The 26,023-nt window shown below is 50.2% G+C and overlaps 1 protein-coding gene across 2 annotated transcripts; it reads right to left on the bottom strand.

The window, feature by feature from the left end:
• Positions 1–16,616: 16,616 nt before the first annotated feature.
• On the bottom strand, positions 16,617–21,704 carry LOC136587741 (uncharacterized). 2 transcript variants are annotated; one of them, XR_010787488.1, is made up of 3 exons: positions 20,945–21,704; positions 18,530–18,574; positions 16,617–17,552 (listed from the first exon to the last, which is right to left on the bottom strand). XR_010787488.1 is itself a non-coding variant. In XM_066586498.1 (2 exons), exons 1-2 carry the CDS (start codon positions 21,183–21,185, stop codon positions 17,610–17,612), a joined length of 1,206 nt encoding a protein of 401 aa, XP_066442595.1. In that variant the 5' UTR covers positions 21,186–21,704; the 3' UTR covers positions 16,617–17,609. The 2 variants fall into 2 exon arrangements, 1 of the variants encoding a protein (XP_066442595.1); XM_066586498.1 differs by having other exon boundaries at positions 16,617–18,574.
• Positions 21,705–26,023: the final 4,319 nt, after the last annotated feature.

Here is a 26,023-nt window from a genome sequence, read left to right as displayed (position 1 = left end):
GCACAAATCTCACGTGGCCGTGTCTCCACACGTAGCGCACAAATCTCAGGTGGCCACGTCACCACACGTAGCGCACAGCGCACAAATCTCAGGTGGCCACGTCTCTACACGTAGCGCACAGCGCACAAATCTCAGGTGACCGCGTCACCACACGTAGCGCATAGCGCACAAATCTCAGGTGGGTACTCACCACACGTTGCGCATAGCGCACAAATCTCAGGTGGGTACTCGCCACACGTAGCGCATAGCGCACAAATCTCAGGTGGGTACTCACCACACGTAGCGCATAGCACACAAATCTCAGGTGGCCTCGTCTCCATATGTAGCGCATGAATCTCAGGTGACGGCGTCTCCACACGTAGCGCACAGCACACAAATCTCAGGTGGCCGCGTCACCACACGTAGCGCATAGCACACAAATCTCAGGTGGCCGCGTCTCCACACGTAGCGCACAGCGCACAAATCTCGGGTGGCCGCGTCTCCACACGTAGCGCACAGCGCACTAATCTCAGGTGACGGCGTCTCCACACGTAGCGCACAGCGCACAAATCTCAGGTGGCCGCGTTACCACACGTAGCGCACAGCGCACAAATCTCAGGTGACGGCGTCTCCACACGTAGCGCACAGCGCACAAATCTCAGGTGGCCGCGTCTTCACACGTAGCGCATAGCACACAAATCTCAGGTGGCCTTGTCTCCACATGTAGCGCACAGCGCACAAATCTCAGGTGGGTACTCACCACACGTAGCGCACAGCGCACAAATCTCAGGTGGCCGCGTCACCACACGTAGCGCACAGCGCACAAATCTCAGGTGGGTACTCAGCACACGTAGCGCAGAGCGCACAAATCTCAGGTGACCGCGTCACCACATGTAGCGCACAGCGCACAAATCTCAGGTGGGTACTCACCACACGTAGCGCACGAATCTCAGGTGGGTACTCACCACACGTAGCGCACAAATCTTACTCTCCCACGTTGTAAGTTGTATAAAAGGCTCCAACCATCAGCTTCCTATGTAGGTGAATAGGGCCCGGAATCCATGGGCAAATTCAAGGCTCGATGACGTCACAGGTCACGTGACGCGCAGCTCTCATCGTGCACGGCTGCTGAACTGTACTGCTCGTGCATGATGTGAAGTCACGTAGTGCCGATTCCAGCCACCTCATTGGCTGGAATCGGCAGCGTGCATAACCGAAGCAGTTAGTGTTAATATGCGGCCCGGACCATAGAGGTGAACAACATACAGACCGGCACCATCTGCACCTGGACATCGGATGGAAGATTAATCCAGGTCTCAATGGGATGATGCTTATGTATGTATTGTATACAGCTGTGATGAAGGGGGAGGAGGATGAAATGATGTAATGATTGATGATCTGATTGGCCACATTGGGATTTGTTTTAGTATTTAAGGGGTATGTTTTAATGTGATTCATGCTTGAAAAAGACCGGTAATCAGTGGAAACGTCGTGTGGTCATTTTTATCCTGTAATGAAGGAATAAAGCTTGGAATTTTCGCACCAAAGTATTCTGCTGCTGTTTGCATTCCTATAAGGGATGTTTAACGTTTGGGATACTAATATCACACTGACCATACGTATGAATACACTATAGAATCTAACCATTCTATATAGAACTTGTCGGACACCTAAACTCCCAGCATCCTTGGGGTTTTAAACCCAATGTACGCCTATTAATCTTGGATTATTTTCTATAAAGATTTATATTTTATTCTAGGGCAGAAGTAACTCGGATATTTTTTGCCTTGTAGGCACGTTTGGTATAACCTAGTGGAGCCATGTCTCTATAGGGGTTCTTTTTTTGTTTTGTGGTATACAAGCGCTCACACCAGCAGCAATATATCCTCTGTGGAATCTCTGTCCCTAAACAGACCACATGTTATATAGGCATCAGATGAAGAATTGAGACCTTATGGGCCCCCTAAGGCTCCTGGGCCCGCGTGCAACCGCATCCCCTGCATCCCTTATAGTTACGCTAGTGATAGGCATATAAACATAATGCAGCTCCTCTGTCCTGTGCGCAACTATAAGGTGGCCGCTTATTACACTGATATATATAGCTAGGTCATGTGATGCAGATGTCCAATGAAACTGCTACCCATATGTAAGATGGATGGGATATTTGGTGACATCATCAAGGCACCTTGGTTTCTGATTGGCTTCAGTCTGACCTCTGTAGCAGTAATTTTAGGAAATTCAGTTTTCCCCGATTTTCCCGATTCGATGTGGCAAAATTCGGGTCAATTTTATAGCCGATCAAGACAAGCAACAATACTTGTCAGCAGCACTCTGGCTCATAGAGGATAGTCCCTAGCTTGGGTACAAGATGTGATACTGGCAGGCATGGAGGCTCTAGTATCCTGTTATACCGCCTCTAGCTCGAATACAAGATGTGGTACAGGGGGGCATGGAGGCTTTGGTGACATAATCAAGGCACCATTTGGTGACATCATCAAAGCATTGGTTTCTCATTGGCTGCACTCTGACCACTGAAGCTGCAGTTTGGCAAATTTAGTTTTCCCTGATTTTCAACAAAAATCAGTTTTAACTTAACTGGCTCGATGTGGCAAAATTTGGGTCAATTTTATAGCCTGGGCCGATCAAGACAAGCAACAATACTTTTAAGCAGCACTCTGGCTCATAGAAGAGAGTCCAAAGCTTGAATACAAAATGTAATACGGTCGGGCATGGAGGCTCTAGTACCCTATTGTACAGCCTGTAGCTTGGATACAAGATGTGATACAGGCAGGCAGGGAGGCTCTAGTGCCCTGTTGTACCGCCTGTAGCTTGGATACAAGATGTGATACAGGCAGGCATGGAGGCTCTAGTACCCTATTGTACAGCCTGTAGCTTGGATACAAGATGTGATACGGGCGGGCATGGAGGCTCTAGTACCCTGTTGTACAGCCTGTAGCTTGGATACAAGATGTGATACAGATGGGCATGGAGGCTCTAGTACCCTGTTGTACCGCCTCTAGCTTGGATACAAGATGTGATACAGATGGGCATGGAGGCTCTAGTACCCTGTTGTACCGCCTCTAGCTTGGATACAAGATGTGATATGGGCAGGCATGGAGGCTCTAGTACCCTGTTGTACTGCACGGTGGACTTCCCTGTTTCTCTTTGTGCCCTCAGTAATGGCTTCCTTGCGCTGTCTCCTCCTGATCACATCTGTAAATCTAGCTCCGTGTTCTTTAGCAGTTTTCCTAGCATTAGAAGTGCTTTCAGGCTGAGGAATAGGGCGTTGTTCAACACAGCTTCATGAGGTAAACATGAAAATGTCCGTTAGGCCTCATGTCCGCAGGTGGATTTGATTTGCAGAATCCGCAATCTGGGCCTTGCGGAAGATTCACAGTTCAAGCCACCCATAGGAAAGCATGGAGCGTCCGCACCTCCTGGCACACATGCGGATCTGTTTGGAGTAGTTTTTGTGCTCCATTTTACCGCGGATTCCGTGCGGATGGGCTTTATTGATCTCTACGGAAGCGAGCGATCCGCAATTCAATTGCAGATGCATTGCGGATTGTAGGCAGATACCTCTCTGGTATCTTGGAGACCAAGCAGGGAGGTGGGGAGGAGGGGGAAGGCAGTCACTTTCTGCTTGCGATTTCTTTCCGCGTACATCTGCGCAAAAAAAAAATCGCATCCCCAATCGTCGTTAAGTATTTTAAAATAATTTCCGCATGTCTTCCGCTGTGGAAATCAGCACGTGCCGTGGACATGAGGCCTTAGTGTGAGGTTTCGGCAAAATAGTCTGCAGAACTGTTAGAATTATTCCCATCACTATCATGAGATAAAATGGTGAAATCATCCCAATGATTCACCGCGTGCTCTAATATCTCCTCCTCATAAATGTTATCTATTGCTCCCTGTTATCAGCAATTTCAGAATGAGGAGAAGATGACGGTAGTGGGGTAGCAAACCGAATCATGTATCCACACATATCTGTGACTGATAATACAGGGTCGGCCATAGAACAGTAGGCACCACACTCTTATGAAAGCAGTCTAAAAGAAAATCTGTCTTTGTTGCCCATAGCAACCAATCACAGCTCAGCTTTCACTTTACCTCAGCAGTAAAAGAACTAGAAGCTGCACTGTGATTGGTTGCTGGGGGCACCACAACCTTATGAGAGCGGTCTAAACTTGAACTCCCAGCATCTTTGGGCTTTTACACCCCATGTTTGCTTGTTAGATCATTTTATATTATTTTCAATAATATATCCCCTGCAGAGGCGTAACTTGAAGCTCCTGGGCCCCAATGTAAAACCTGTAACGGGGCCCCCAACTATAATGCTTTATTCATAGACCTAGGCTCTCTATATGGAAAAGAGAGGCCTTATGGGCCCCCTAAGGGTCCTGGGTCCTGGTCCTGGTCCTGCAAATATCAATATTTGCAGACAATACGAAATTATACAAGATAATTCATGCAAAGATGGACAAGGTACGGCTACAAACGGACCTAGATAAGCTGGGGGCTTGGGCAGAAAAATGACAAATGAAGTTCAAAGTTGATAAATGTAAGGTTATGCACACGGGCAGGAGAAACGGATGTCACCAATATGGGGTCCTGTAGGGAAAAGTGATATGGAAAAAGACCTGGGGGTACTAGTGGATTGTAGATTTAAGTGGAGCAATCAATGTCAGTCAGCTGCTGCAACAGCAAATAATGTCTTGGGGTGCATTAAAAGAGGTATAGGGGCGAGGGCCGAGAACATTATCCTCCCACTATATAAGGCACTTGTCAGGCCTCACATGGAATACTGCGTACAGTTCTGGTCACCGGTGCTTAGGAAAGATGTTACAGTGCTGGAGGGGGTTCAAAGAAGGGCAACTAAACTAATACATGGAATGAGAGGACTGGAATACCCAGAGAGGCATCAAAATTGGGACTATTTACTCTAGAAAAAAGATGGCTAAGGGGCGACCAAATAACTATGTATAAATACATTAGGGGACATTGCAAGGATCTCTCCCATCATCTGTTTATACCCAGGACTGCGACGGTTACAAGAGGGCATTCGCTACGTCTAGAAGAAAGCAGGTTTCATCACCAACACAGAAAAGGGTTCTTTACTGTAAGAGCAGTTAGACTGTGGAACTATCTGACTTAGGACGTGGTGATGGCAGAATCCATAGAGGAGTTTAGGATGGGACTAGATGACTTTCTAGGGCACTATGATATCACAGAATACAGACAAGCCTGTTTGACAAAGACCTTGCAGGTCAAAACGTTACCTTTTAAATATGGCACAATAAAGACTTGGATATTTTTTGATCTACCATTTATGCTGCCGTATATCTATGACTATGCCATTATGGAGTCGGGAGGGAATTTCCCCCCAAATGGGATAATTGGCTTCTACCTCATTAGTTTTTTTTGCCTTCCTCTGGATCATCATGGGGGGGAACAGGCTGAACTAGATGGACATGGTCTTCATTCAGCCTAACGTACTATGTTACAGGTGTGGACTGCAGAGGCAGAGGACGGACACGGGGGAGTATAACTTGTTTGAAATTTTAATGCATTTCACTAATTCCACCCATCCCCCACTACTAGAAGTCGACTGGCCCACCGGGTATTTTTCTGGTGTGTTCAATGACCAATCCACCCCCCGTGGTGACATCTGCTGCATCTCCTCCACATACAGTAGCACAAACACCGCCAGCACCTATCCCCGTCATTTCTCCAGCATTAATGAGGGTACCAGTGTGGCAACCACAATGTGGGTAAAGCAGCGCCCACACGCGGTGGCCATGGGCAGAAGATTTTGCCGCTAAGAGGACAGCATTACCAGCCAATAATTGGCGTCTGCCTTAGGTGGCTGGGTCTGCTGCTGCATTGGAACGATACCATATACACCGGTCATTCCTCAGATAGGCCGGTCAGCCGGCAGCACATCATCCTTCACTATAACTGATAGCGAGTGGGACTATATATGCATATATAGTAGAAATCCTTTAATCCAGGACCTCAGAAATTCCGGATTGCCATGTTTCATCCTCTGCAGCAAGTTCACAGCACTTGACAATACAACCGTGTGCAGGAACCAATAGCACTTGGCCGTCTGGCCTCCAGCTAAACATTCACGTTGATCCTCACTACATTTAGGCCTAGCACCAAAACTTTGAACATCACAGGTCAGCAACCATCTACCATATGCCATGTTAGCACAGGGGGCATCCCTCCCCTGTTATGCCTTGCAGTGAGCTGCATACACCCCTCCCCAGACCGCATGGAGGCCAAGAGCTCAGGCGCGCCCTCTCTTCTATTGATCCCTCTCAGGTGCCTCATAATTAGGACCATTATACATCTCAACACTTTTACTTCTCTAGGTTTCATAACCAACTCCTTGCAGCCTTTTATAATGATTCCCTCTAGTGGACACTTTAATAACTGCACTCATACAGTGTATGGCACCCTAATCTGATATTTGATATTTTTAGGATAGAAAGATCTCCCTCTCTTTGCATAATTATCGCGCCGTGTACATGCGGCCACCAACAGGCCACTGAACGAGAAATCGCTCACGTCAGAGTTGCTTGTTTTCTTTGCAATAGGCCAAATGCACACGGGCGGAAATTCTGCAGAAAGCAGAGGGGGGAAGTACGCAACAACACGACGGAGCTGAGGGCCGTGGAGCCAAGTGCAGGAGCAGGGAGCACACCCGGGGGTAAAATAAACCTACTGCATCTGCGAGCAGCGGGGCGAGGACGCAACAGCAGGAGGGGTGAGCAGAGCGCCGGGGACTACATTTGAGTACATGGGAGCAGTGCACAGCCGACAAACACAGCGCCGGGGACCTAAGTAGTGGAACTGGGAGCAGAGGAGCGGTCTGCAGACTTATCAGCCTGGGAGCCAGCACTAAATACTTCATCTGGCCTCGCAGGACCTGCAGCCAACCCATTTTTTCTAACCAATGAGCTGCAGGGGGCATCACCCCACTGTCACTCTGGTCTCCACCCTGGTGGCGTCAAGATACACTAATACCGAGCCGAGCAACTGTTGGGCCATGTAAGCAGGAGCTGCTCAATGCTTTAACGCCTCCTGTTTACTGAGAATGGAGGTCAGACCTGCACAGCTTGGCAGCAGGTTGGGGCCAAAATTAAAATCGGCAGACCTCTTGGGGCTCCGGACAGGTTTTTAGTGTCTCACTTTGTATTCTAGAGTTTAATGATTAAAGTATTTTGGAAACCCCAGGATGCTCTGTCTGCTGGTGAATAGATATGAGCGTGGACCTCAGTTGGTTCATGATGCTGTTTTTTAGAAAAACTGTTATTCGCGCTGCTGCACTATATATACTTAGGAACCAAAGAAAACACCCAAACAGAATCACATAAAACCTTTTACCCTGAAATGCACTTCCTGCAGCATAAACACGGCTCCAAATACTGTAGGCCAGGTTGAAAGATTCTGCCGCACCGCCGCTCCCGTGGCCGACAGGACCTTCTCTGTGCTGAGTGACAGTCATGTGATGGTTATCACTAGAGATGAGCGAGCACCAAAATGCTCGGGTGCTCGTTACTCGGAACGAACTTTTCGCGATGCTCGAGGGTTCGTTTCAAATAACGAACCCCATTGAAGTCAATGGGCGACCCGATCATTTTTGTATTTCGCCGATGCTCGCTAAGGTTTTCATGTGTGAAAATCTGGGTAATTCAACAAAGTGATGGGAACGACACAGCAACGGATAGGGCAGGCGAGGGGCTACGTGTTGGGCTGCATCTCAAGTTCACAGGTCCCACTATTAAGCCACAATACCGGCAAGAGTGGGGCCCACCCCCTCCCAAAAACTTTTACTTCTGAAAAGCCCTCATTAGCATGGCATACCTTTGCTAAGCACCACACTAGCTACAACAAAGCACAATCACTGCCTGGATGACACTCCGCTGCCACTTCTCCTGGGTTACATGCTGACCAACCGCCCCCCCTCCCCCTCACAGCGCACACCAAAGTGTCCCTGCGCAGCCTTCAGCTGCCCTCATGCCACACCACCCTCATGTCTATTTAGAAGTGCGTCTGCCATGAGGAGGAACCGCAGGCACACACTGCAGAGGGGTTGGCACGGCTAGGCAGCGACCCTCTTTAAAAGGGGCGGGGCGATAGCCCACAATGCTGTACAGAAGCAATGAGAAATAGAATCCTGTGCCACCGCCATCAGGAGCTGCACACGTGGGCATAGCAATGGGGAACCTATGTGCCACACACTATTCATTCTGTCAAGGTGTCTGCATGCCCCAGTCAGACTGGTAATATGCACCTTAACAGTAACCGCGTTGGTGGTAATGTGGTGGTGACTGCGGACCTAGTAGCGCGGTTGTATTTTGTTGGTTTTCGGAATGTGGCCAGGATTAAGTGGGCCGTGGCGGGGGGATGGTGGGGGGGCTCTCTTGTAGTGTCGGTAAAGGTGAAATTCTTGGACTGCCACCAGACGAACCAATGCAAAGGCATTTGCCAAGAATGTTTTCCCTGTTGGAGGAGGAGGGGGATGTTTTTGAGGCACTACGTGTCCTCTCCACGTGTCCGTGGTTATATGCACCTTAACAGTAACCGCGTTGGTGGGAAATGGCCTCGCCGCCATCATGTCTTTGGGAAGCCTCTGTTTCCACACCCCAGAGACATACCATTAGCAGCGGTATAGGCAAAGCCCATAATTCGTAACATTTCAGCCGTAGCATTAGGACAGGCCCCACTAACATATCACTAGCAGCATTATAGGAGGAGCGCAGTCTTCGTTCCATGTCAGCAATAGTAGCACTCAAGACAGGCCCCAGTAACAATTCTGAAGCAGCAGTATAGCGGGAGCGCAGTCTTAGTTCCATTTCAGTAGCTGCAGTATAGCCAAGGCCCAAGTTACATTTATGTAGCTAAAGTGTAGGCCAACCCCACACACACTTCTGTACCATGAGTGCAGGCGAAGAACATACAAATTGCTATGATTACACTGTAGGTGAGGGCCCCAAAAAATTGGTCTACCAACAGTACTAATGTACCTCAGTAAAAATTGGCCATGCCCAACCAAGATGGCAGGTGAAACCCATTAATCGCTTTGGTTAATGTGGCTTAAGTGGTAACTAGGCCTGGAGGCAGCCCAGTTTAACGAAAAATTGGTTCAAGTTAAAGTTTCAACGCTTTTAAGAGCATTGAAACATATAAAAATTGTTTCGAAAAATTAGATGAGTGAGCCTTGTGGCCCTAAGAAAAATTGCCCGTTCAGCGTGATTACGTGAGGTTTCAGGAGGAGGAGCCGGAGGAGGAGGAGGAATATTAGACACAGATTGATGAAGCAGAAATGTCCCCGTTTTGGATGGTGAGAGAGAACGTAGCTTCCATCCGCGGGTGCAGCCTACTTATTGCTTACGTATCGCTGCTGTCCGCTGGTGGAGAAGAGAAGTCTGGGGAAATCCAGGCTTTGTTCATCTTGATGAGTGTAAGCCTGTCGGCACTGTCGGTTGACAGGCGAGTACGCTTATCTGTGATGATTCCCCCAGCCGCACTAAACACCCTCTCCGACAAGACGCTAGCCGCAGGACAAGCAAGCACCTCCAGGGCATACAGCGCTAGTTCAGGCCACGTGCCCAGCTTCGACACCCAGTAGTTGTAGGGGGCAGAGGCGTCACCGAGGATGGTCGTGCGATCGGCTACGTACTCCCTCACCATCCTTTTACAGTGCTCCCGCCGACTCAGCCTTGACTGGGGAGCGGTGACACAGTCTTGCTGGGGAGCCATAAAGCTGGCCAGGCCCTTAAAGACTGTTGCACTGCCTGGGCTGTACATGCTGCTCGATCTACGCACCTCCCCTGCTACCTGGCCCTCGGAACTGCGCCTTCTGCCACTACCGCTGTCGGATGGGAATTTTACCATCAGCTTGTCCGCCAGGGTCCTGTGGTATAGCAACACTCTCGAACCCCTTTCCTCTTCGGGAATGAGAGTGGGAAGGTTCTCCTTATAGCGTGGGTCGAGCAGTGTGTACACCCAGTAATCCGTAGTGGCCAGAATGCGTTGAATACGAGGGTCACGAGAAAGGCATCCTAACATGAAGTCAGCCATGTGTGCCAGGGTACCTGTACGCAACACATGGCTGTCTTCACTAGGAAGATCACTTTCAGGATCCTCCTCCTCCTCCTCCTCCTCCTCCTCAGGCCATACACGCTGAAATGATGACAGGCAAGCAGCATGGGTACCGTCAGCAGTGGGCCAAGCTGTCTCTTCCCCCTCCTCCTCATCCTCCTCATGCTCCTCCTCCTCCTCCTGAACGCGCTGAGATATAGACAGGAGGGTGCTCTGACTATCCAGCGACATACTGTCTTCCCCCGGCTCGGTTTCCGAGCGCAAAGCGGCTGCCTTTATGGTTTGCAGGGAAGTTCTCAAGATGCATAGCAGAGGAATGGTGACGCTAATGATTGCAGCATCGCCGCTCACCACCTGGGTAGACTGCTCAAAGTTTCGAAGGACCTGGCAGATGTCTGCCAACCAGGCCCACTCTTCTGAAAAGAATTGAGGAGGCTGACTCCCACTACGCCGCCCATGTTGGAGTTGGTATTCCACTATAGCTCTACGCTGCTCATAGAGCCTAGCCAACATGTGGAGCGTAGAGTTCCACCGTGTGGGCACGTCGCACAGCAGTCGGTGCACTGGCAGATTAAAGCGATGTTGCAGGGTGCGCAGGGTGGCAGCGTCTGTGTGGGACTTGCGGAAATGTGCGCAGAGCCGGCGCACCTTTACGAGCAGGTCTGACAAGCGTGGGTAGCTTTTCAGAAAGCGCTGAACCACCAAATTAAAGACGTGGGCCAGGCATGGCATGTGCGTGAGGCTGCCGAGCTGCAGAGCCGCCACCAGGTTACGGCCGTTGTCACACACGACCATGCCCGGTTGGAGGCTCAGCGGCGCAAGCAAACGGTCGGTCTGCTCTGTCAGACCCTGCAGCAGTTCGTGGGCCGTGTGCCTCCTATCTCCTAAGCTGAGTAGTTTCAGCACGGCCTGCTGACGCTTGCCCACCGCTGTGCTGCCATGCCGCGCGACACCGACTGCTGGCGACGTCCTGCTGCTGCTGACACATCTAGATTGTGAGACAGAGGTTGAGGAGGAGGAGGAGGGTGCTTTAGTGGAAGAAGCATACACCGCCGAACATACCACCACCGAGCTGGGGCCCGCAATTCTGGGGGTGGGTAGGACGTGAGCGGTCCCAGGCTCTGACTCTGTCCCAGCCTCCACTAAATTCACCCAATGTGCCGTCAGGGAGATGTAGTGGCCCTGCCCGCCTGTGCTTGTCCACGTGTCCGTAGTTAAGTGGACCTTGCCACTAACCGCATTGGTGAGGGCGCGTACAATGTTGCGGGAGACGTGGTCGTGCAGGGCTGGGACGGCACATCGGGAAAAGTAGTGGCGACTGGGAACTGAGTAGCGCGGGGCCGACGCCGCCATCATAGCTTTGAAGGACTCCGTTTCCACAACCCTATACGGCAGCATCTCAAGGCTGATAAATTTGGCTATGTGGACGGTTAACGATTGAGCGTGCGGGTGCGTGGCGGCGTACTTGCGCTTGCGCTCCAACAGTTGCGCTAGCGACGGCTGGGCGGTGCGGTGCGAGACATTGCTGGATTGGGCCGAGGACAGCGGAGGTGAGAGTGTGGGTGCAGGCCATGAGACGGTCGTGCCTGTGTCCTGAGAGGGGGGTTGTATCTCAGTGGCAGGTTGCGGCACAGGGGGAGAGGCAGCGGTGCAAACCGGAGGCGGTGAACGGCCTTCGTCCCACCTTGTGGGGTGCTTGGCCATCATATGTCTGCGCATGCTGGTGGTGGTGAGGCTGTTGGTGGTGGCTCCCCGGCTGATCTTGGCGCGACAAAGGTTGCACACCACTGTTCGTCGGTCGTCAGGCGTCTCTGTGAAAAACTGCCAGACCTTAGAGCACCTCGGCCTCTGCAGGGTGGCATGGCGCGAGGGGGCGCTTTGGGAAACACTTGGTGGATTATTCGGTCTGGCCCTGCCTCTACCCCTGGCCACCGCACTGCCTCTTGCAACCTGCCCTGCTGCTGCCCGTGCCTCCCCCTCTGAAGACCTGTCCTGTGTAGGCGTTGCACACCAGGTGGGGTCAGTCACCTCATCGTCCTGCTGCTCTTCCTCCGAATCCTCTGTGCGCTGCTCCCTCGGACTTACTGCCCTTACTACTACCTCACTGCAAGACAACTGTGTCTCATCATCATCGTCCTCCTCACCCACTGAAAGGTCTTGAGACAGTTGCCGGAAGTCCCCAGCCTCATCCCCCGGACCCCGGGAACTTTCCAATGGTTGGGCATCAGTGACGATAAACTCCTCTGGTGGTAGAGGAACCACTGCTGCCCAATCTGAGCAGGGGCCCGAGAAAAGTTCCTGGGAGTGTTCCCGCTCCTGAGCATGTGTCATTGTAGTGGAGTGAGGAGGCTGGGAGGAAGGAGGAGCAGCAGACAGAGGATTCGGATTTGCAGCACTGGACGGCGCAGAACTGTGGGTGGATGATAGCTTGCTCGAAGCACTTTCTGCCATCCAGGACAGGACCTGCTCACACTGCTCATTTTCTAATAAAGGTCTCCCGCGTGGACCCATTAATTGGGCGATGAATGTGGGGACGCCAGAAACGTGCCTCTCTCCTAATCGCGCAGCAGTCGGCTGCGACACACCTGGATCAGGAGCTCGGCCTGTGCCCACACCCTCACTTGGCCCTCCGCGTCCTCAGCCGCGTCCACGTCCTCTAGGCCTACCCCTACCCCTCAGCATGCTGTATTACCAGTGATTTGATTTCACAGGCAGGAAATAAATTGGCGCAAGCCTGCAGGCCAAATATAATTTTTTCGCTTTTTTGCAAAGGGAGGTCCCTACTGCGTATATTCAATGAACAATAACTTTTAGAACTGTGGTGTGGCCCTGAAAAAATGTCACACAACTTTAGTGTAGCAGAGTTATTAACTCTGGCAGAGCAGGTATTTGCCAGTCAGGAAAGACAATGGCGCAAGCCTGCAGTAAACCGTAGCTGGTTGCGTTTGATTTTTGTACGTTCTCCACGCAGCACACACGTACACGGAGACCTTAGGACTGACACAGGCAGGCCAAATATAATTTTTTCGCTTTTTTGCAAAGGGAGGTCCCTACTGCGTATATTCAATGAACAATAACTTTTAGAACTGTGGTGTGGCCCTGAAAAAGTGTCACACAACTTTAGTGTAGCAGAGTTATTAACTCTGGCAGAGCAGGTATTTGCCAGTCAGGAAAGACAATGGCGCAAGCCTGCAGTAAACCGTAGCTGGTTGCGTTTGATTTTTGTACGTTCTCCACGCAGCACACACGTACACGGAGACCTTAGGACTGACACAGGCAGGCCAAATATAATTTTTTCCCTGCTTTTTTGCAAAGGGAGGGCCCCACTGCATATATTCAATGAACAATAACTGTGTTGTGGCCCTGCCTACACAATTCTGTCCCTGTAGTATCAATGGAGGGTGCAATGCTCTGCACAGACGATTTTTAGAAAAAAAAAAATGCAACACTGCTAACAGCAGCCAGCACAGTACTGCACACGGTTAAATTTGGCCCTAGAAAGGACCGTTGAGGTTCTTGAAGCCTACACTCACTACTAACACTCTCCCTACAGCAGCTCAGGCACCAGCAGCACTGTCCCTCAGCTAACTCACAAGGCATGTGTGGCGAGCCGCGGGAGGGGCCGACTTTTATACTCGGGTGACATCTGATCTTCCCAGCCACTCACAGCAGGGGGGTGGTATAGGGCTTGAACGTCACAGGGGGAAGTTGTAATGCCTTCCCTGTCTTTCAATTGGCCAGAAAAGCGCGCTAACGTCTCAGAGAGGAAACTGAAAGTAACCAGAACATCGCGTGGTACTCGTTACGAGTAACGAGCATCCCGAACACCCTAATATTCGCACGAATATCAAGCTCGGACGAGTACGTTCGCTCATCTCTAGTTATCACTGAAGGGCCTTTACCCTACACAGTCATCTCATGCTAGCCACTACCGCTGCTGGTGGTAAAGTTTAGGCTTTACTGCTAGCAGCGACTAGTGGGACATGACTATGAAGTCAAGAGGCTAGTGACTTGGCTCTTGATATCATAGTCATGTCACCAGAGGTGTAACTTGAAGCTTCTGGGCCTCAATGCAGAATCTGTAACGGGGCCCCCAACTATAATGATTTATTCATAGTACTGGGCTCCGTATGTGGAGAAGAGAGGCCTTATGGGCCCTTAGTCTCCTGGGCCTGGGTGCAACCGCATCCCCTGCATCCCCTATAGTTACGCCCCTGCTGTCACACTCCTCTGTAGAGATGAGTGACCATACTTGGATAAGTCAGTTACTCGAACGAGCATCGCTCGTCTTGAGTAACTGCATACTCAAACTGCATGCGGTGAGGAGAGTGAGAGAGATCCCCTCTTTTCCCCCCCGCTCCGATCCACTCGCGGCTGCTCACCCCCGCTGCCCCCGAGCATATGCTCGGACAAGTTTTGAAAAGGTTTTCCTAAGGCCTTCTGCAGACGGCCGAGTCAGATCCTGGTGCTCACCTCCTCCTGGCATCTCGCTCTGCTCTGGCTGTTGCACAGCCGCGCATGCGCAGACCAGAGCTGGTGCGTCACCAGTGACGTTTCAGTGCAGGCGTCTGCGAGGCTCGCACAGAAATAGGGCATGTCACAATTTGTTTACCGCGCGAGTTTTCACGCAGTCAAATCACTGCTGTCTGCATAGGATTGCAATATCTAATTCAATCCTATGGCAGCGGGCACGGGCGGAATTTCTGCGGAAAATCCCGTCTCGGAATTTCCACCTGTGTGCATTTGGCGTAAAAGGATTTTTATGACATGCTGGCCATGCAGAAAAATAATAAAATAGACTATACCACCCCTCCTGGTTCCCCACAGCTCCAGCGCCGCTTTTCCGGTCACCCCGCTGACACTCTGTTTATAGACTGTAGTCATCCTGCTGACGGGAAGTCATAGGCTGCTGAAGCCAATTACAGACCTCAGCAGCGGATGGCAGCCTTTTAAACGTCCCCTTCAGGATGAATAGAGAGGCCGTGCTGGAGCTGCAGGGAGCCAGTCTACAGGTGAGGATATTCTGTTTTATTACTTTCCTGCATGACCAGTGCAACACCCCAGAGGGGTGACTCTGGACACACAGCTAACGTGAAGAGCTGGGAGGGTTAATTGCTGACGTGTCATGGTGGCACTTACCTTGCTCTGGTCCCAGAGGGATGACACACTGCCAAGGCCAGTGTAGATTGCAAGCCAAGCTTCGACACTCCTTGGGCAGGGAGTGCTGATAAAGGGAATGAGGGGGGTTGTAGTAGATATCACTCGTGACGCCACCGTTCCCACACACCGTTATTCATTGCAGCAGAGTAATAACACGGAGACTTGTGTGTAGTACCTCGAGTCCTCAGAAACACTTAAGGCCCGGTAAAACTTTTACTTGAATCAACTTTGTATAACAGGAAATTACAGGCATAATTCACTTGTAGCAATTAGTGGCTAGAACTCAGAGGTAGGGAAGATGCACAGGATCAATATGCCCTATAGTTCATGTTATCAATATGTGACCGGTCCTGGAATTGGGAACACTCCGGAGGAGGAAAGGGGTAGAGGGTCATTCCACATACGCTCTGGCAGACAAATTATTCAAGAAGATGGCTTAGCCTAGATGCACCCCGCACAACATCCGCGTGGGTGTCACGATTAGTTACCTCTGTGCGGTGATCCTAATGATGGACGGATGCACAGGAAAAACGCCGGTGTTGTGAATCGGTACCTGTTCCAGTAAACTGGGGTAGCGCACTCTCTCTTTCTGGAAGGGACTTACTCCTATCACATCCACTCTCCAGATGCTATGGGTAGTCGCTCTTATTCCTCCATCTTCATGTACATGGAAGCTGAAGGTGCTTCCATGCGGCTTCGTGTTAGCACTCTGTAGCAGGCAAGATGGAAGACCTAACCCCCTTTCCCGCTCTTAGACACTCAATTTTATAACCTTACTTGTACCACATGACACAGTAGAAGAGATACATTCAGCAGCAGAGCTGACAGGAATGATTTTAACACAGTTAACCCTTCAGACGCTGCAGCTGTGCAACACATACAGAAAATGACAAGACAGGCTTGCACAGTGCATCTAGACTGGAGGGACTTACCCATTAACCCCCGTTCCCCATTAAACAAAGACACCATACGACTATATGCTGGCATATTGTGGGTAGGCCACAGCCTTTATTAAACTGTATAAAACCTTTTAACGAATCCTCTATTTTTCTCCTTCCATGCCAAAAAATAAAAATGTCCGATTCTAACGTCGTAAAACTGAGGCGTAAGAAGGCCCCTCTCGGCCTGAAAAAGCCCTTCCATTTCTTGCTGGCATGGAAGTCCTCAAATTCCGCCTACCGGCTGTGACAACTTCCTGTAACATTAATCCCATCACCCCTCTAATAATTCTCTTCATCCCCCCCCCTCAGCTCAGAGGGCGGGTGGGCGGGCGTCTTCACTCTTCTTCTCCCGGTCCAGAATGATCTTCCTCTTCCTTCTTCTTCCTCTAACCCTGCTAACTCCAGCCCTAACCCCTGGTCACTTCCTTTCTTCCTGACCCCTCCCCTCCAGTCCTCAGCATCTTCGCCAGTAAGCTTTGCTGCTATCTAGACTGGAGGGACTTACCCATTAACCCCCGTTCCCCATTAAACAAAGACACCATACGACTATATGCTGGCATATTGTGGGTAGGCCACAGCCTTTATTAAACTGTATAAAACCTTTTAACGAATCCTCTATTTTTCTCCTTCCATGCCAAAAAATAAAAATGTCCGATTCTAACGTCGTAAAACTGAGGCGTAAGAAGGCCCCTCTCGGCCTGAAAAAGCCCTTCCATTTCTTGCTGGCATGGAAGTCCTCAAATTCCGCCACGAAGGATGCAGCATATTACTATGCTGCACTCCGCCCCCCACATGCCAGCAAAAGAGCCGACTCTACCCCATCCTGCAACCTAGATAAAAAGGTATCTAGCCCTATGTCGCTAAGATGCACTCCGTCACCTCGCATCATCCCGCGCTCTCTTCTCTCCAGCTCCCAATGACGTATTGCTATCCCACCTAACGCTCGCACATGCTTTGATATCCTAAAATTGACAGTCTTCCTTACTCTCTCGATGGCTTCATTATCTCTTGCCTCTCTCCAAATTCTTCTGGCCACGATATCTGACCAAACAATTACGACCTTCTTAAAAAATTCCTTGAAACGAAAAATGTCCGCTTTCATCAATGCTATCAACTCCGCCACCTTTATCTTCCCAAGGTCATTTCCACCAGCGTGAATAACTAATATCACTCTGTCATTCTTCCAGCTGCTGATTTTTAAAACCTCCTGGAGCAGCCTGGGCCATTGTAATCCTCTAATACCAAGCCAACGCACTGGCACATTAAGGCCTAAATTCACGCCAATGGGCCTATTTCTGGCTCTCTTTTCCGCCCAGTATACATAGGAGTGGCCCACCACCCATACTGTCCAATCCGACACTGTGGATAAAATAAAAGAACAAAACCAAAGCAGAAATCGCAACACCATAAACAATATTATAGAACTCTCAGATTTGGCCGAACATATGACCGATAAGCATCTGATTTCCAACGACCCACCTTCTTAACCCCCTCGATACCCATGCCACACGCAAAAGCGGACGTCGCAGCTCCGATCCTAAACGAATGTGATCCGAATTCCAAGGGGTTAAGGCCTAGCATTCTAATGCTATTCCGCATGACCGCCGTAAATTGGTATTTAGTTAGGGGAAAACCCGACGCATGGCACAAAAACGGACCAGTCCCACAGTGTCTCTTGGCGAACTCCTTTACCAGTAACACCGGGCACCACTTTGTCCCCAATTTTCCCACTCTAATCCATTCTCCCATCCCGTATATGTCTGTCTTTGATCTTCTGACACCTATCTTAATACAGTCTTTGTCAATTACCACGTCTGAGAAAAACAGCCCCCCGGGCTTTGACTTGCACGCCGATACTAACTCCCCGATGCGTAATGCGGCAAAAAAGGCGATGGAAAAAGCCGCGCGAAAAAGCTCTGCTTCGGAAGCATCTGTGCAGACCGACTCCACCACGTTGAGAATAGCGTTTAATAACTCGAACGTGATAGGGCGCCTGCCGTCCTTGGTCACCCTGTCCTTCTTCCACCCTTTTATTATTTGCCCAAAAACGAAGTCCTTCGTCACGTCTCTTGTCCCGTGTAAGCGCAACAAAAATGCTATGGCCGATAGTCGTTTTTTCGCCGCATCCGCTGAAGACCCGCTTTTACGCATCGCGGACAGGACATCTAATGTCACCGCCCTTGCTCTTTCTTCTGTTGGAAAAATTCCACCCGCCGCTGCTAACCATTCTTTCCATACTTTGTTATATCGGTTCCATGTGGTACTTGTTACTGACGCTTTAACGAGAGCTAACAGCTCTCCTCTATCACTTCCCACAAGAAAGCAGGGCAACATACCCCCTCGACCTCCGCCGTCGGGTGCAGCTCCCTGAAATGTGACATCTGAAAACGAGAAAGAGCATCAGCAGTAGCATTCAAATATCCTGGTACATGTCTCGCTTTAAACTTAACATTGTGCTGTAAACACCGTAAGATCAAATGGCGTAATGCTGCCAGCACCAACGTTGAGGATGACGATTGCTTGTTGACCATTTGCACCACCGATTGATTATCTGACCAAAAGCAAATATTACCGTTGGCCAACCTCTGGCCCCATATTTCCATTGCCACCACCAAAGGGAAAATCTCCAATAACGCTGTGTTCTTTATCCATTTTCTTTCAATCCATGTATCCGGCCATGCAGCACAACACCATTGATCACCCAATATTACTCCGAATCCGTATGAACCAGCTGCATCCGATACCAAGCCGATCTCTTCATTCTGCTTCTCCTCCTCCAGACATATTACTTGACCGTTAAATGAACTCAGAAAAACTCTCCATATGTGCAGGTCTGATCTCATCCCTTTTGTCACCCTGACAAAATGATGGGGTTCCTTTACCCCTTTCGTTGCTAGTGACAACCGCCGGGAAAAGGCTCGCCCCATCGGAATGACCCTGCACGCGAAATTCAACAACCCTAACAATACTTGAAGTTGGTGCAGTGTAACCTTCCGAGAACTGCCCACCAACTCCACGACTTGGCGCAAACGCGCCACTTTTTCATCCGGCAAGTGGAAAGTCATTTCCTCCGTGTCGATTTCTATGCCTAAAAAACCGAGCCTCGATGCGGGGCCAACCGTCTTCTCATCCGACAAGGGGACCCCGGCTTTTTTCATCAAACTACGAAACGACGAAAGTAAAAACTCGCAGGCCGTCGAATTTGCCTGACCAACAAAAAGAAAATCATCCAAATAATGCGATACCGATGAGATGCCCGTCTCCACTCTTAACATCCATTCCAAGAATGAACTAAAAACCTCAAAATAATAACAGGAGATAGAGCAACCCATCGGTAGGCACATGTCCACAAAAAACTGGTCCTCGATGCTGCATCCCAGCAGATGAAAACACTGCGGATGCACCGGCAGGAGCCGGAAGGCCGATTCAATATCGGCCTTTGCCAACCAAGCGCCTTTACCTGCCTGTCTAACTAATGCAACCGCGCAGTCGAAAGACGCATATGACACCGCCGCTTGCTCTTTTGATATTCCGTCGTTGACTGATTCGCCCGACGGATAGGATAGGTGATGGATAAGTCTGAACTTGCCAGCTTCCTTCTTCGGTACCAGTCCCAAAGGGGAAACCCGCAAGTTCACGAAAGGCGGTTCCCGAAATGGGCCCGCCATTCGACCCAATTCTACCTCCTTCAGCAACTTCTCCATCACCAACTGCTTATTATCGCGAGCGGACTTTAAATTCTGGCAAAAAGACGCCGACGAAACTGGGGAATGCGGAATAAAGAAACCTTCAGCAAACCCCGCTCTAAGCAGGTTTGCTTCCAGTCTCCGTGGGTACCGGTCGAGCCACGGCTCCAGGTACTGGACGCTCACCGGCGTTCGCCCCTGTGCCGGGAACTCCCGTCGCTCGTTGGCGTCGGAAACAACGCAACGCCGTGTGCGAACCTCCGCAGACCGAGCATTCGTGCCGAAATTTGCACGATGCGTAAAAACGGCAGTGGCCTTCGTTGAAGGCCCAGCAAGAACCGGACGGTTTTGGGGCCGCAGCAGCCTGCTGTCCGCTGGCTCCTGCGGCCGATCCTTGAAAGCTATGTTTTACGGGTTTCTGCGCCAGGATCAACTGGATCCAAACGTCTGTCGCCTTTGACGCCCAACTGATCTGCTGTGAACCCGAAATTCTGCGACGAAAATCTTCGTCGTATCGCCACCAAGCCGATCCCCCGTGCAACTTATGTGCACTGTGGATCGTGTTGATGTACACGAGCAATTCCGGGCCCTTCTGCGGCTGCTGCTTGCACACTACATGTGCCAAAATCAAAAAGGCCTGTAGCCAATTCCCAAATGTTTTGGCTACTTTGGGTTTTTTCTCGCTCCCACGTTCAGTGAACCTTTCCCTGTCAACTGACACGTGTTCGACTGATAACAGCGACCATATATCCACATAGTTACCATTTATAATTTTTGATACCACTTCGTTCTCCAGCCCCGCATCCAACGGGGCTACTCCACAAAACAGCGAGTCTGCTAATTTCAGACCCTCGCTCACCCCTGCCACCGAGGGCAGGCACCTTTGTCCTTGTGCTGGACCACCAACCTCGGGCGAGGCCGCCCTCCCCGGTTTATCATAGGACACTAGAAGCCCTTTATCCATATCATATTTATCCACCAAGGCTCTGAGAGCCACCATAAATTCATCCTTCCGGCTCGTGCCGGACACATTATCCCAAACTTTATTTAACTGAAACGACTCACCCGCCTCGTTGACCTCCGGCATAGCCAAGGGAACGTTAGGGGCGGGCAGTGATGTTTGTTGGTACTCCCGTGCGTATCGTGCCGTGCCACTTTCTTGGGGGACACGCCGGCTCCTCGGGCTCCTTGACATTGTAGCCCCGCAGGCTGACATCCTGTTACCCGGTCTGCTCCCGCGCTCTCCTTGTCTGATATCTGCAGAAGAAGCCGGTGACCGTGAAAACAAATTCCTCATGACCTGCATCTCCACCTCTCGGTTGCTCTGCCCTTCCCTCCAAGTCACCGCTTCTGCCTGATCACCCCGTACGAATCTGCTCCTCCTCGTCTCCTCTCGTTCTGCTGAAGATGATGAGCAGCTGCGCTCCTCGCGCGCCCTAGCTGTACGCCTGCTCCTTGCCCCCTCTAACTGCCTGCACCTATCCTGCCCTATAACTCTACCGCTGCTATGATGGGGGCGGCTTAAGCTATTGCGCGCTGCGCAATGCTCCGGGGAGTCCCTCTCTACACTGCTGCTGGTAGAAACCCTGAACTCCCTGCGCCTGGCTGAAGACACAGTTGGAGGCCCCCGGCCCCCCCGCGCTATGGCGCGAAAATTCGCCGCCTCTTCTTCGCTGTCTGCCGGCCTGCTCCGCGCTGGTGGGCGAAAATACGCTGATTTTCCGCTCCCGGCGCCCGCCCCATACCGCGCTGTGGTGCGAACTGTCGCTGCTTTTGAGCGATGAAATGATCGCCCCTTCCGCGCTGTAGCGCGAAAATCGTCCACCTCCTCTATTCTGGTCGCTGCCCCCCCCCTATCCCCCCCTAAGTGCTGGTGGCGAATATTCTGCCCTCTGTTTGACTGGCCTTTTTCGGTTCCCCTCCCTCCCCCCCCACTCTCCCCCCCGCTACTCGCGGCGCACGATGAGGGAGATGCACTCTCTGGCATCTCCCTCCTAACGGTCGCTGCATCTCCGCGGCCGGATCTATATCCTGTGCGCGGAACCCTACGCGCGCCTGCTGCTGCACGTGGCGAGCGCTCCGGGACCTCGCTCCTTGGGACCTCGCTCCTTGTACTGCCGTCAGCCGCGGGCATACCTCCTCCCGTGCTGGACTTACCCGACCTGGACGCTGCCGTACCTCCACGGGTAAGTGTTGTCCTCTCCGCTACCTCTGGCTCACCGACTCCCATGCGTTCTGCTGGTTCCGCCTCCTCCCTACCGCGCTGAGACCGCACGGCGCTGTTCCCTCCGAGTCGCTCCGGTCTTGGGCTGCTGTTACGTCCGCCTCTCTTCGCCACCGGGCTGGGGCTCAGACGCGTTGGCGGGTTTCTTCTCCGGGTTGGTCTTCCACGTGGCTCCTCGCTGCTGGGCAAAACCGGCTGGCTGGTGCTCGCTCCTTCTTCCGCCGCTGTCGTCCCCGAAAGGTCTTCAGCCATCTTCACGAGCCAGCTTGTGCCCTGGCTGGCCACCACGTCCTTGATCATCCGCATTAGCTCCTCCATTCTTCAGCTGTTCTGGGTCCGTCTTCACTCTTCTTCTCCCGGTCCAGAATGATCTTCCTCTTCCTTCTTCTTCCTCTAACCCTGCTAACTCCACCCCTAACCCCTGGTCACTTCCTTTCTTCCTGACCCCTCCCCTCCAGTCCTCAGCATCTTCGCCAGTAAGCTTTGCTGCTATCTACATAAGACAATACATGTATGACATTTATGGAGGGGACCAGGATGATGTTCTGGGGCACTACACCAGCATATTAACAGAAAAAAACTCAGAAAACCACTTTAGTCTGAGAGCCACTCAGAACCCCAGACAAACTGCTGATTTTGCAGAATATAATGCAATAGCTGCTCATTTTTAGGACACTCATTAAGCTGTATGGCCGTCCATATTTAATACATGTATGGCTCAAGTCCAGTAGAAGAACAACAACTATTTGTTAGTAGTGATGAGTGATTAGTGAGATAATCGGTTTGTGTTGGTATCTGGATGATTTAGTGAAAATCATTATGAATCGAGACGTTGACCCTGGAGATCGCCCTGCTTTCAATCTTCCCTTGCTCTATTATAAGGGCCAGTGGGTGCCTGCGGAGATCCTTTATCCTGGCGACCAGGCGGATCATTCCCAGGTTGTGGCGGTCGTCAACTCCGCCATCACGGGTGATGTGGGTGGAGAAGCTAAATGTTCTTATGTGATATGAAGAAATGAGCGCTGATGAAGGTGGCGCTCAGGAGGAGTTTTGCAGAACCTGGCAGATCTGGATTTTCTTCCGTTCTTTAGACAGATTCAGGACCTGAATTGTTTCTGGATGGTTCTAAGGGGAGAACCCCTTTGGGAGCTGTGCCACTCTGCCAAGTCATTGCCTGATCAGGAGTCGGTACCCAGTATTCCCTCTCTTCCCCCTCCCCCTTCCTTCCATTTTCTTGTCTTGTGAAATTTCTATTTGTTTTTATGTTCGTCTCCTATGCGACTTTACCACTGTTTTTCTAATGAACGATATGTGGCTGTTGACAGTAAAGTTTTTTCCATTAACCCTTTCCAATCCATTTTGTATCCTGGTTTTCCTAGGGGGCTTACTCTTTTTCTGCCGTTACACAATGGTGCTATCTGCTGGCTAAAGCCAATACTGCATGAGGTGACATATTGGATAGGCTCCGACAGCAGAGAGGCTGGCAATATACAGTAAGAGAACCCCGATGGACGTCTTCCAACATCGGAGCTGTACAGACTTAAATCATAATGTCTTCAGACGGCAGACAGTGGATTGGAAAGGGTTAATGCCAAGTTTCCTGCAGCACGCGTGGATTGTTAGTGGTATTAATATGTCTATACGTTGCTTAACTGTAATGTTTTATAATAATAATGCGAATAAAAACTATTCTAACTAAAATCATTGTGAATCAAGACAGCAAATTACAACTGCTAGTCAATGGGAATGAAAATTGGGTTCACTAATTTGCCCTCCAGAGCCAATGCAGCCGAAGCCATCTAAATTGCATGGGATTACATTCACGCATCTGGGGAACAATGTGCTTCTCCCAAAAATTGGTCAAAATAGTTTACAGTGGTGTAGGGGGTCAATCTTAGCACATGGGTGTCACAAAAGGTGGCCCACATAGGGTCTCCTAGATGAAAAATTCACCAAAGGAAGACAATAGGTGTGCTGCTTGTTTTAAAAGTCATGTCATAAATTTTACATGGGCAAATTCTGCAAATTGTGCGAGTTCAGCCACGTGTCAGCCTGGGTCTGCAGAGCCATCAACAACTCTTTGGCTGCGTTGAAAGGTGAAATGAAGCGGTGAGGGAAGAGGAGGAGAAGGGGAAAGACACGGATGAATGACCCACAAGTCTTGGGGGTACCAGTGAACTTGGATCACAACTTTCGGCTTCATGCCCCACCTGCAGGACATTAATCCAGTGTGCTGTTAAGGATATGTAATGCCCCTGGCAATGCTTGCTGGGCCACGTGTCCATGGTCAGGTGCACCCAACCACTGACAGTGTTCTTCAATGCCATGGACAGATTATCACTCACTTGGTGGTGCATGGTAGGGACAGCTTTTTAGCAAAAGATATGGCTGGGCATCTGGTACTGTGGGTTAGCATGGAGCATCATGTTGCGGAAGGCATCTCGGTCCAGTAACCTGAAGGACAATGTTTCCATTGCAAACAGCTGTATCATGCTTGTGTTCAGGCTCTGTGCCCGGGGATGGTTGGGGTGGTATTTTTTTACGTTCCCATTGCTGGGGGATGGAGGGCTACTGACTGGGACATGCTGGAATATGTGGTAGTTGTCAGTGTCAGTAAGGGTGGTGGTGATGGCGGCCCATCTTCTGCTCCATATTTCCCACTCCTGGCTCTGAAGCTTGCAACCCAGTTGACAATTACTACAGAAACTGTCTCTCTGTCCTCGGAGGTTCCTGCATGACCAGGAGGGAGAAGCAGTGCAGCAGCGGAAGAGGGAGCAGGATGTCTCTTTGGCCCCGGTGGGCTCTCCAAGGCAGCCGATGGTGGGAGTTCATATGACTGATCATACAGATTATGTTTAGGGTTTTTTTTATATTCTTGCTGCATTTTAAATGCTCACCGCAGATCTTAGGCCGCTCTCACACAGGCGTTAGTACAGCGATTTTGAACTGTGTTTTCAAACGTGTTCAACAGCGTTCTTAACGCACCCCACCATTGCAATGGGTAATGCAGTGCATTATAAATCACTGAAACATACTGAAATAGAGCAGGCGACATTTGAAAAGCGTGACCTTAGACAACATCTTTAGCACCTCCACCGCCGCCGACACGTCTCCTACCCCTCGCTTTCTTCATGTTTCCTTTTTATTTATTTTTGTATTTAGTTATTTTTTCTTACTTCTTAGTGTAGTTTTATGTAACTCATCAGCTAACTTAGGTCCCATGTCCACGGTCATATCGGTAAAACATTGCAGATCTCCGCATTTACCCAGTGTTTGTAAATATCGGGTTTATCGGTACAGTCGCTATGGCTGCGAGTATACTGCGCATGCCTGCGTATCACAGCACACGGACATGCGCAGTGTGACTTTTTTAAATTCCCTGCTCTGTTTCATAGCAGGGTTGTGTAGGAAGTCGCCGCTCATATGCAATGTATTGTGTATGGACAGAGTTTGCATATGCTGCCTTACAAAAGTATAAGACTCACGCTTCGTGGTATGCAGAGATATAGAGCATGCTGCCATCTATTTCTTGTGCGTATCTACACGCAGTGTCTACACGCACATGTGCATAGATCAGTGAGAGTCCATGTACTTCTATAGACTCCATTGACCGCGTATCATATTCTGAGACCTGCTTTTATTATTCTATTCACTGGACTTTTATGAGGCCTGGTATTTTTACGTGGCAACCAGTAGTTTATGTGGCTACCATTTTGGGGTATATATGATGTTTTCATTACTTTTTGTTCAATTTTTTTTGTAGAAGACAGGCTGCCCCAAATAACTGCAATTTAAACATTATATATACCATATATTTTTTCTCATGAGGTTCACCATATAGAATAAATGATATATTGTAATAGTTCGGACTTTTACAAACATAGCAACACCAATTATGTTTTAATTTTTTTACATGAGAA

Source organism: Eleutherodactylus coqui, chromosome 13 (assembly GCF_035609145.1).
Source record: "Eleutherodactylus coqui strain aEleCoq1 chromosome 13, aEleCoq1.hap1, whole genome shotgun sequence".
NCBI lineage: Eukaryota > Metazoa > Chordata > Amphibia > Anura > Eleutherodactylidae > Eleutherodactylus > Eleutherodactylus coqui.
The sequence above is the reverse complement of the archived record's forward strand: the minus strand, read 5'-3'. Positions and strand labels throughout refer to the sequence as shown.

Coding starts and splice junctions, on each gene's coding strand:
- LOC136587741 (XM_066586498.1), bottom strand. CDS start 21,185: ATGCAGGTCATGAGGAATTTGTTTTCACGGTCACCGGCTTCTTCTGCA. Junction 18,575..20,944: donor GCCGGAGGTCAACGAGGCGG/GTGAGTCGTTTC, acceptor TCTCGTTTTCAG/ATGTCACATTTCAGGGAGCT.